The 12387-nt window shown below is 35.7% G+C and overlaps 1 protein-coding gene across 2 annotated transcripts in view; it reads right to left on the reverse strand.

The window, feature by feature from the left end:
• Positions 1-385: 385 nt before the first annotated feature.
• LOC126818777 (neuronal acetylcholine receptor subunit alpha-10) overlaps positions 386-12387 on the reverse strand; it is a 37779-nt gene continuing 25777 nt past the window's right edge. The window contains exons 4-7 of one of the 2 annotated variants that reach the window (XM_050546337.1): positions 5429-5473; positions 4278-4387; positions 2293-2828; positions 386-1668 (exon numbers count right to left, since the gene is read on the reverse strand). In XM_050546337.1, coding sequence (XP_050402294.1) covers positions 1100-1668; positions 2293-2828; positions 4278-4387; positions 5429-5473 — 1260 coding nt within the window. In that variant the 3' untranslated portion in view covers positions 386-1099. The other variant, XM_050546338.1, reaches the window with a different exon arrangement.

Raw genomic sequence — 12387 nt, forward strand, 5'->3', positions numbered from 1 at the left:
GGTCGGCGTAGAATTCTTTCTTGTATACCCCTTCTTTTCGAGATCCTCGAACAGCCAACATTCCACCCAATTCTATAACTTTTCATAACGGTAATTTAGGGGTAGAATACATGCATTCGTTGTACATTGTATATAAATGTTAATTTGAATTGGGGATACTTAGCCATTTATCTTGAGTGAACGACATTATTTGCGAGTTTGCATTATACAGAGGTCGTGTTGATCTGCTGTAATTGGGTACCGGTAGGTACCCACACCGGGTCTTTGATGGATAACTAAAACAAAGGACCAAAAATGACTCTCGAAGGTAGGCAATAACAGCTGTGTGTATCTTAACCGGGCTTTGATATGTATAAAGTTAAAGAAAGAGTTACCAACACACGCACACAAACAAATATTTAATTCCTTAATATATTCTACAATCAATCTTACTGTCTTTGTTTTATGTTTTCAAAATTGTGTCCATAATTTACTGAAACTATGACTTAGTGAAAATGCAAAGTTCTATGAATTCAAATAAAATACTGTATGTTAGAATATTTTGAATTAAACCTTCTAGCATATTATAAGGAGTGATCGCTGTGGATAATTTTCATAAATTTTTTATAACGGTCCATTTGCCTAAACATAAAGACGGGTAACGTGCATCACAGAGAACAATCAATACTGTTTCTCGGGTATTTGATCGGTTTTTGTTCGATCTTATGTATTAACAATCCCTATTATTACATTCACTGTCCTTATTCTAATTTGCCGATTTTTTTACATTCGACATGTAGTTTGACTAAAGTTTATAATCGATTTTGTTCGCTTTGTCCGCACCACACAGAAACGAAATAAAAAGTTCGTTATTGTGACTTTAAGCACGTTAACAGCAACGGTGTACCGTTAACAGCAACCAAAGTCACTTGGAAAACAGTTAGAGTAGGTGGCCGTGTATGTCAAGCTTTCTGATTCTGTGTCGCTGCCGCGCTCCTGTACCATCATCAAAATTCCAGGATCACGCCTTTATCGGGTTGTATAGGATTTATGTTTATTGTATGCACCCGGCTACCAGGGGATCCATCGGCATAAAATCATAAATATATTATAGTTAGTTTCACGAAGTTTTATCTGGTTTTGTCATGGGCATGATGACTAAAAGATAAATAGTAGACATAGACGTCCCCAACACGAAAATCCAAAACATACACCGATCAACAACAATACCTACTTCCTGCCATTGTTTACAAAGATAATCATTTTTATCTCGGTCATTTTCACGACACATCATTTCATGAACTTTACACAATAGTTCATTAAGTTCACGATTCTCACCGCGATCATCACGTCGCTTGTTGGCGCGCTCCAGATTACGGCCATTGTTGGGTTCGCCATTTTCAAAATCTATCAAACCACAACCCGAATCGTGTGAAATGTTGTTGGAATTTCCTTTATAGAACATTTGGCTATTTCTCTTGCTTGCACACTGAATAATTTGACCGTCACAAACTGCCCGATTAACAAATCTAAGTTTTATGCAGCACACTTTGGAGAGAAGGATAACCACTGCTCTTATAAATGGCGGTAATGCCTTTTCGCGGTGACCACTATTACTGATGTTAGATACGACGACTGCTAAAATGACTGACATAGAAGTTAATGCCATAATTGTCGTCAAATAGATTCCTGAAAGATAAATATTTCAAACTATTAAGTTAAAATGTGAAATGAAATTGTTTAGGACTAAGATTACCGCCACAAAACCGGGGGTGGGGATTTATTCTCAGGTACGGCGATTTTTAGTACAATATTTACGACATGATCGATTTTTCCTGAGTTGTTAGTTTTTTAAGGATTATAATGACCTTTTCTGGTGCGGTCATTCGGCAATTACTATTAACCTAAATCTTCCCGGAATAAACAAACGTGCAGGTTTACATCCACTTAACACAAACTAGGTCATTTCGAGACTAACGTTGTACGTTTTTAAAATGTCATTTGTATTATTTCTTGCAGAGGTCCATAGCAGTTGGGCGGTTGATTACGGAGAAAAGTCACGAGTTGGGCAGTCGGCTCTAGTTCATAATACACCGAACTCTTAAGACTGTGAAAGGGAATGGCAACGTACAACATGCTAGGTATATTGTCTATGCATTTATAGTTAATTAAACGAATCAGTTCAAGTGAAATTGATGGATGTTCTAGCTGGTTACGTCTTATAATGAAGAGTGTGATAACCATATGGATTATATGGCTTGTTTACGAGCTTACTGATATCTATTGGAAGTTTTATCTGGCCATATTTCTTACCTATTAATGGGACGAAACTTGATGTAGCTGGCATGTTTTCAGCTATTAGAAGCATAAAGACCGAGAAGGCTAATAAAACTGTCAGACCCAAGGTAACCTTCTCACCACTGTCAGGACTCATCCAGAATACCAATAATGTCAACACCGACAGCATTATACACGGCACAATAACATTATACATGTAGTACAGAGTTCGGCGACGCAGATGAATCGAAAATGTCACGTCTGGGAAAGGCTCTGGACAGCAAGGATATTTGACAACATGTCGTTCAGCTTTCACGCTCAGTAAATCCCATTCGCCGTTACTAACAAAGTTGGACAGATCTATCGGATTTGAGCGGTTGAAGACATCCACTTGAAAACCATCATATGCCCAGGAGCCGAACTTCATATGGCAAAGCTGATCATCAAAAGGAAAGTAGGTAATGTCGATGTGACAGGTGCTGCGAAATTTAACAATAGGTGGCCAGAATACTTTTCCTTTATAGGACACCATGGCTAAGGCTTGCATATAACCATTGGTATAGTCTTCAGCGCTGAAATAAAGATACTAAGTGCATACGGTTAGCTGAGTAATTATCTATTTTAACGGTTAATAACGAATACCCATGTGATTTGATTAACATGTGGAAAATTAACTAATTAACACGTCATGGTCTTTATAATACACAGAGGACTGGTTACTAATATGGCATGGGATACTTATTTGATTTATGTAGAGTTTTATGTCCTTGACTAACTAATATGCGTAAATATACATGTTTTTCTTAATACTCAGCAACCGGGTTGTTAAATACGGTACAGATGCTGGGAAACTGTAATTTAAAATGTAATTAATGTAAGATAACATTATAATTAAAGATACTTCCGCGCGTACAGACTGTGTAAATTGATGATATATTTGGACTAAAACATATTCAAACTAATCAAAAGTTTGCTTCAAATCCCTCTCAACAAAACGGTTGTTAGACGCCATGTCTGTCACCTCAATTCGTTGAGAGAGGGTCCATTTTTCAGGATGTATTTTGCATTACTTACTGTCCATTTATAGTATATATTGAGGCCTTAGTAAATTCTTAATTATTTTCTGCCAACTTCTTTTTCCGCCGTTTAATTGCAGAGTCTTTTGTACTTGACACCCTCAATGTTTTCAAAACCGATTAACTATATATTTGATCAAGAAATAACAACCGCTGCCTCAGTAAATCTAGCATACAATAAGCTTGTAGACAAGAGTCTGGTTGCCAGTTATTGATACTTTGACAAATTTGCCCAGTGCTTGCCCCATGGGTGTTTATCGGTTAATCCAGTATGTTTCTGGTAAGATTGTGTGTCTATACTTTCCATATATACCAAATTTGCCATACTTCTACCGGACATAACCATCCAATAAATACTTTCAGGACAATGTATCTTTAAAGTAAAAATACTGTTATTAATTCAGAACACTAGTCATGTTCAGTATGTGCATAGAGTACAGACATACTGTATTATCCACAGCTTACGCTACAAGATAGTTTAATACCTATATGAAATCATTCCCCAAAGATAAAATGATATTAGGTGTTCTAGAAAGCGTAAGCATGCTCTGTCTCGTACACAACCTCCATCACTACTTATAGCTAAATAGTCATACCCCCGTGCGATGGACACCCAATAGAGTAACCGAACAGTAGAACACGCATGAATCAAACAACAATTAGTATGCCATGCAGTGCGCTATGAGGAAACCTTTGCCCGGATAACGGTGCTACTGTCTTCTCTTATTTCGAATTCCAACTGTCCGAACAACTAGACATTGTTCCTTACCAGGCCTTCCGTCACGCAACACTGACCAGGGGAACCCATGCCGTAAAATCCCCCGGAACTCCCTCGGCCAGCACCGGGCGCGAAACTCGGACCTTCTGGTTTTCGAGTCAGTGCATTACTCAATGAGTCACTGCGGCTCCACCAATAAAAGAGATCTAGATAGTATGTTGTTATACCTATTATATAAAATAATATCTGGTTTCCAGATTGTATGACATGGTACTCTTAACATTTTTAAGCCATTAAAATCATCAGGGTTCCATTTTAATTTCTCATCCCACCATTCCTGTAAAACAAATTTTATACAAGGGCTACATTTAAGTAATTGTGCAAATTTTTTGCATATTAAGTAAGAAAGCTCGGGGGATTCGTAATCATTAATGGTGACCGGAATAGGGTATAAAATGAACCAACAGCTAAATCACCTGTATCCAGTCTGAGCATTTCGCAGTGAATGTTCGCGATATATACAAGTTTCAATGCTAATAAGTGTAACAATACACATTTTATATTTCGATAATATGCCTGCAGAATTTTGTACTCAAAACCTCTCTAAAGGATGTTCTTATTATGTCAATCATCCTAAAAAAAACACTAGTTAATGACAACTTTAAGAATGACAGAGTTACCTCTCCTATACACGGCACTTCTATAGTTTTATATGATCGATTATTTCCATTTGTATAAATTCAGGGTAGTTAGTTGCTTGAGATTGATGGATGGACCGACGTCAGAATGACCAAATAGGATTCAGTATATTATTTTAAAACTCGGAGGAACATATTACATATCCCCATTTACGCTCCAAATATAATGGATTTCTCTGGGAATGATTCTTATAAAACTTCAGAGATGAAAAATAATGAAAAATGACTTAAGAAGACTTTCAGGATGAGCAAAAACTATTTCTGAATAAAGCAAACGTGGAGATATTTGTCCCTGAGGTGCTGTTATACAAGATGAAATCCACACATAACCTTAATGTTTAATATCAGATTAAAGTGAGCATTAGTTAAACTTGATTTTCAAAATAATTATAGATGCTAATTAACAAAGACATGACTTGCTTGTGTATCTATTAAAAAGGGAGGTTAGAATTTGTATACATGTACATACAACCAAAAATCGCAAAAGAATTCAAACATCCCAATTAATATCGCATTCTGCACACAGTCAGCTATCTACTAATTGTGAGTTTACTATGTTAAAACCGATGCGAGAATACCGCACCCATTAGCTGAAAACAGTATTTTTACATTACCTGCAATAGGCAGGTTTATCTTTTGCATAATGCATGTTTAATGTATATAAAAATGAACAATCTAACCTGGTCTAACCAAACATTTGTTGTCATCACTTGATTCTTCTCTTCCTGAAAAACAAAACATATCGCGATTGTAATTACTGTTCATCACCCCTTGAACTCTAAGGATAATAATTTATATCGATGCTAAATAATGGGAAATCGTGTCATTATGGTAGCCGTGTTGTGCAAATCGGTTTTTGTTTTTGCGTCATGGGCTTAGAATTTGATTGAAGAATCGATGGTTAAACATGGTTTGTTAACTTGTATATTTGGAATGATTGCGATGATATATATTCGCCTAGTTTTATCAAACTCGGTGGTTGATTTCAACGAGAATAGATATCGCACACTCTCAAGGTCTATCTGAGGATTTATTTAAACATACATTATGCAAAAGATAAATCTGCCTATTGCAGGTCTTTCTTTGGGCCTGAAATGTTATCTAAATTATTAATTAGACATTAATAAACTTATCCAGACCATAATCAACTCTCGATGGCATCGTTAGCCCGTGATATTTACTGGATTATGATCCCATTTGCTGCTAGACCACCATTCATAATTTAATCATGAAATGGATGATCGAGACTATGTTTTTATCGTACAGGCTTTAGCAATGGTGAAATTTAAATCGCTTAATTCTCGGTTCATAGTGGATAAAATTGCCTCAGCAAATTGCCTTTACCTTGTCTAGTTTTTAACTATTATAGTGAGAACTGCCAGCGCCCATAATGTATCTTTAATGATTTTTATCTAGAGATCATCCGTTTTATGGTACCCCTCATAGCGCATGCGTGGTTTAAGTTCACATTGCACTATTATCATTTGATCTTTTCAATTACCGTTTAAATCATAAATCAACTTCCATTCATATATTTGAGCTATCCCTATACTTAACCCCGGTCTGCATCCACTATAATATCGATTTTAACATGTTAACTGAAAAACGCACTTCATAACATAGAACGCTAGACTCAGTTTGTGTAATGAATATTGCAGACATTAAAAAATGAATCTTGATGAAAATCTGAGATTGGTTTCGATATTTATATTGTATCAAATAATATTACACCATTCATGCTTTCACAGACTTGTAGCACAATTTTTAAAATAAATATAATTAATATATATAAATTGTTTAAAGATACATTATGCGAGAGAGAGAAAGAGAGAGAGAGAGAGAGGGAGAGATAGAGAGGGGGAGGGTTGGTTTAACGTACACTCGACACAAACTAGGTCATTTCGGGATTAACATATGGTTAAATTATATCAATAATTCGCTTACGCGTAGGGGTCTATATCAGTGGGAGGAAACCGGAGGACCCAGTGAAAACCCACGAGGTTGGACAGGCGACCCTACTCCTCGTCACGTACAAACGGGGAATCGAAACCACGCCAGTTGACTCGATGACAGACTTTATGATACAGCGAGCACGTGCTAACCATTCGGCCATCCATTCCCACCCCACCCCCACCCCTCTGCCCCTCCCCCACCCCGTCATTTGAGATTTGCCTGTGATTTTGTTGGGCAAGGGAATGCACTTTCTTTTATCTTTGTTATCTTTCCGCCTCAAAATCAGGAATATTTACCAAAATATTATGTCAGAAAATAGGAATCCACATCCTCTTCTTTGATTCTCGCCAACCAGAATGTCAACCAAAATTAAAGGAGCTAATTCGCTAACATTTGGGACCTAGAAATTGACAAAAGTGGGTCGCAACGCATATAATACTGTAATATGAATGTATATAAACTGATTTACATTTAATGGTTTCCGTTTTTACTCCAATTTCAAATCAGTTATGTTCGGCGAAATAAGTCAGCAATCTCAATCGAGTGCAAATTTCTAGTGTCTAGTTATTCTAGTCTACATAACTCCATTTGATTTGGTGCAATGTGTCTAGCCTCGTCCCTCGAGTCTCTCAATACAACTGGGGCTGAAGCGCATTATGGTACACGATTCGTGTACCAATGTTAAAAAAATTATTTTATCTTAAATATCGGATATCAGAAGCTCATCTTTTCCCGGTAAGTTTACATCATCAATGTTGATTTAAATTGACCAATAATTCGTGTTTTCGATGTCGAAGATTTTGAAGGATTTTGAGTTACGGACTTAGGTCATTTAAATATACACAAAAACTAAAGGGAACTACTTTAAAGGAACTACTTTCGTTGCTAAATGATCTGTTGACGGTTTTCCATTATACGACAGTAATTATGGCAGTTATGTTTCTTGAAAGCTGGAACCATTTTTAACCATGCACTATGTCTTAGCTCTGAAGGATATTCATTTCAATATGTGTAAACAACAGAAAGAATATTAACTTCTATATTTGATTGATTAATATTTGTTTCAGTTATAATTGAAAGAGATGATGGCCTGGTGCGTGTTTATTTTGCGCTTAACAAAATAAATCTGTTGTAGCAAACTTGTACTATCACATAAATTTCATCTTTCTTTTTAAAGGCGACCATATTAGACATATCATCAAACATAGGCGTATAACTAATATCAATAATGCATATCGGAATTTATAAATCCCGAGTTGGGTTTAAGATGTGGGAATTTTGTCTCAAGACCAAATGTTTGTTTCATACGATATTTCCGTCAAAAACTAGAACGTTCCTTTAATCCGATCGGTTTACCTCTCCTCACAAAGCAATGATTGTGTAGTCAATGTAAACATCTACACGGACAAGGAGTTTTACATAACGATTCGCAAAGAACCGTCAAGAAAGAAAAAGCAGTTCAGAGACAAATGTTAATCTCGTAACCTACATAAACGTCACTTCTATAAAGCACTTCGATTTAGAAAAAAATATCGTTATAAAAGGGTTTACCGTCCGTGCTCCCCATTTTTTTGTTATCTCAATATTGAAATAGTTTACTCTATTTTAATTGATGGATTTGCTGGGTTTTGTCAAGAATAACTATCTAATGATAATATTTATATACGGCATTGGGATCAATGTTCGCTAGAATCTATCATCGAATTGTGATCACAATCTTGGTTTGTTTCTATGACGTTAGTAAGAACCTGTAAGAACACATGGTAGAAAACGGTTGTTAATACAGATTTTCAGTTTGTTAACTAAATGGTTTCCATACTGGAACAAGTCTAATGAGATTGTCTATAAAAATATGATATTATCCTAGTATACAAGGCAGTAATATATTTTTATATATGTAATTAGCATACATACACTTAACATTTTGTTCATACTTTTTAACTATTTTTTTTTTAATTTTAGATTATACTTAGGGTAAATTACAAATTATACAATAGGGCGAAAGGGAATAGAAAGCAATTTATAAACAAGCTAGGAATCAAACCAATGATTTCCTTTTTTCTGTCGTTCATAGGCGTTCAATTGTCTGGTAATTACTGTATTGTCTACGGGAATTATACCCTAATCAATTACCTTTCTCTATGTAATCTACTTAGTATTTAAATGAACAGTATTGGAGTGTTTTGTTTTAGTCTATTAAAAAAGTAACATACTAGGATGAAAGTTGGGCAAGTGGGCAGTGGTATCAGTGCGTTCAGAAGCGGCCAATTGCTTTTTAGTTTTATAGAGTAAAATATTATCAATGACCAAAACTGACATGTATGTTCTACGTTGAAAGCCCCGACATTTCAGACTAAAGATGGACTCTCGGGCTGTACACAATTACAGACATATCGGTCCAACTATTAATAACGTAGATCCATCCTAAAGTAATCCCATTATTTTCTATGGATCTTACATTAACCATTTGACGACTGAAGGAAACCTCATTTCTATCCATGAACATCGAGGCCAACTATTGTGTATCTAACCAAAGATATGTGTTTTAGTCGTCTAAATAACTATCTGAAGATTACCCTTCAGCCTTACTTTAGTTAAATCTAAATAAGGAAATTAATTAGCCGTCTTTAATGCATAATGTATTATTCATATACGAGACGAAATATGCAAACCACAAAAGACTGCAGAAAAGCTATGGGTTTTATTTTCTCAGTAATTGTCGAAAATATTTAATGTGAACAATTACTAATATGTCAAAGATTAACGTTATATGTACACTGTATTTTACCCAACACTAGCCACTACTACACTATTATTTGCTGAAGTGATCAATAGTTCGAATGTCATAAGCCGAAGCTACTGGGTAGAAGGTGATTTAAACTCAAAATGGACCTTAAAATATGGTATTCAAGAATGTGATACATATGAAAATAATACATTAATAAAAAGATACAAAAAAATAAATTCTTTTGATCTCAACCAAGATATTAACCCAATATAAATAAATGACCGAGGGTAAGTAAATCACAAGATTAAAGGTTTTATGAAAATCAATAATTTATTTTATGGTTTTCCTCATATTCTAAACATAACACAAATCGGCGGTATGCTCCATCCCAATACCTATGTAATTTTGTCAGTATACGTTTAATCAGCATTTACAAAACATAAAATAATAATACATTAAAATATGACTGTTCATTTGTTTTTACAAAAAATACATTAACAGCGTATACTGTTATCATACATGGGAGCAAATAAATAAATAAGCATTATGAGTTCAAGGCGTACGACGATGATGCCTTTTGATTGCGGCTTTCTATTACGCATTGCTCAGATCTTAGCAAGCCACCTTCATAACATAAAGATTACTGGATATCTTGACAAATGGGGAAAATGCCATATTTCTATAATGTAACAGATTAATCAGAATGAAACGAGGCAGTAAAAAGCCCCAGAATGGTTTTCTAATCATATTAGAAATAACTTAGATGTGAACTCCTTAATATATTTAAGTCTGATAAACACATGTTTATGACGGTTCTGCGAAAATTGAATACTTAATAATTTGATTCCACTGGTGCCTACCAACCCTAGGTTATCTTCTAAAATGCACGTCCAGACTATTGATACGTTCAGCAAATAGTAAAAGCATGGGTTGCGGGCAATGCAGAGTATGCATATAATCTATGTTTGACTCATCGCCATACAAAATGGAGACTATAATAAGACAATTATATATAAATATATATATCAAATATCAAAGCGAGCGAAATAACTGTTACCAGCCGGCATAATTTCGTTTTTATATCTTTGTATTCCAACTATTGAAAACGAAATGGAGTTTGGCCTCCTACTGTTCTGCCCCGACTGGGCTAATGAAGACGGGCATACGCCATGCAGTATCCTATGAGGGAAATTTTGCCCGTACAGTGGACCTACGGTCTACTCTTAAATCGAATTCCAACTGCCAAAGGATCTTTTACTTGCACTCCAATGTATACACCGCTCCTCGTCCCATCCGAACGACTAGACAGTTGTCCTTGCCAGGCCCTCCTTACTGCACCACTGACAAAATAAGGAGAAACCACACTGGGAAATCCTAATGAACTTTCTCGGTAGCGAACCCGCGACCTTCAGGCTAGCGAGTCAGCGTCTTACTCACTTAGCCATAATGCGCCGCCCCTCTTATTAAAGAAACCAACCTCTAACTCAATATTATCCATAATATTCGAAATTAAAAAATCGATTTAGAATTCAAGATTGGTCAATTCCAATCAATATGGATGTTCTCTTTGTTTACCGTGAGCATATGGTATTCTAATATTCATTATCTAAGACACAATGAACAGTTAAAATTAGTACATTACATCATGTACTTTATGGTTTTGAGCGTTATTTAATGAACAAAAACAACTATATCCCACCCACAAAATAATGTGAAAAGAATAAAAAATGTCGTTCAATTTAAACTGTCACCGAACAAAATTGTTTTTAAAGAAATTGAATGTAAATCACTTATATACACTCATATTATATTAATATGTGCCTTTAGACCCATATTCGTCTATTTCAAGTTTCCAAAGCATATAACTATTTGCTGTTTAACAGGAACCAAATCCACCGAACTGTTAAATTTTAAAGAACTTCTGTACACTCAAAGATGTCAGTTTCCCTTTTAAAAGTCTAGCAAACAAAACATATTTGGTACATTTTATGCAACACTTATCTCAGCCGATTTGACTAATTTAAACAGACATAAACCAGCCTTTTCTTGGTATATTTCTCCTGTGCTTGTTTTCTTTATAACAAATTATTATAACCCAATGAAATGGACACTGTGACCTTATGTCACCTCAAGGCCAAGTAAATATCTTATTTGAGAAAAAAAAGTATCTTTATGCGTTATATTTAAAGAAAATGCTAATACGCACAGTGGCTGATAATGGCTGATAATTTTCACCCAAATCATTTGCAATATAATGATGGGCCGGTCCCGCCTTTTGCTGGTCTTGAAAGTACTGGGGGCGTGGGGGGGGGGGATTTCGGGTGTGAAAATAAACGTGCAGGGGTCGACACAATCTTAGTCGAGATTTGACAGTGAAACGCATTGAAATGAAATGAAATGGGGGTTTAACGTCCTACTGTTCTGCTCCGACTGGACTAATGAATGCAGTATGCCAGAAGCGACACTACGATATCTCTTATATGAAATTTCAACTGTCGAGAGTTATTTTACATGCACGCCAATGTGTACCATAAGTGCACAATGGCCAAGTTGTTTTGTGTTATATCTTTTCAAAACACTGTGTGCTAAATTCGGTGTCTGGATGTTCGTAGGTGTTGGCTATGATTGGTGCATGCTGATATCAATATTGGCGTGCAAGTAAAATAACACTTGACAGTTGAAATTTCATATAAGAGATGTCGTAGTCGCCCCCTGCACGTTTATTTTCCCATCCGAAAGCCCCCCCCCCCCCCACACACACACACACGCGGTACTTACAGGACCAGCAAAGGGATTTCGAAGAAGAATAGGCGGGAACGCTGTCCGGGCAAAATGGCCCATCATTATATTACAAATGACTTGGGTGATAATTAAAAAAATAAATCATATTACAAATGACTTGGGTGAAAATTAAAATTTACTTGGGTGAAAACTATAAAAAAAAAACAAATTATATTA

The sequence above is a fragment of the Patella vulgata genome, chromosome 4 (assembly GCF_932274485.2).
Source record: "Patella vulgata chromosome 4, xgPatVulg1.2, whole genome shotgun sequence".
In the NCBI taxonomy this organism is placed as follows: domain Eukaryota; kingdom Metazoa; phylum Mollusca; class Gastropoda; family Patellidae; genus Patella; species Patella vulgata.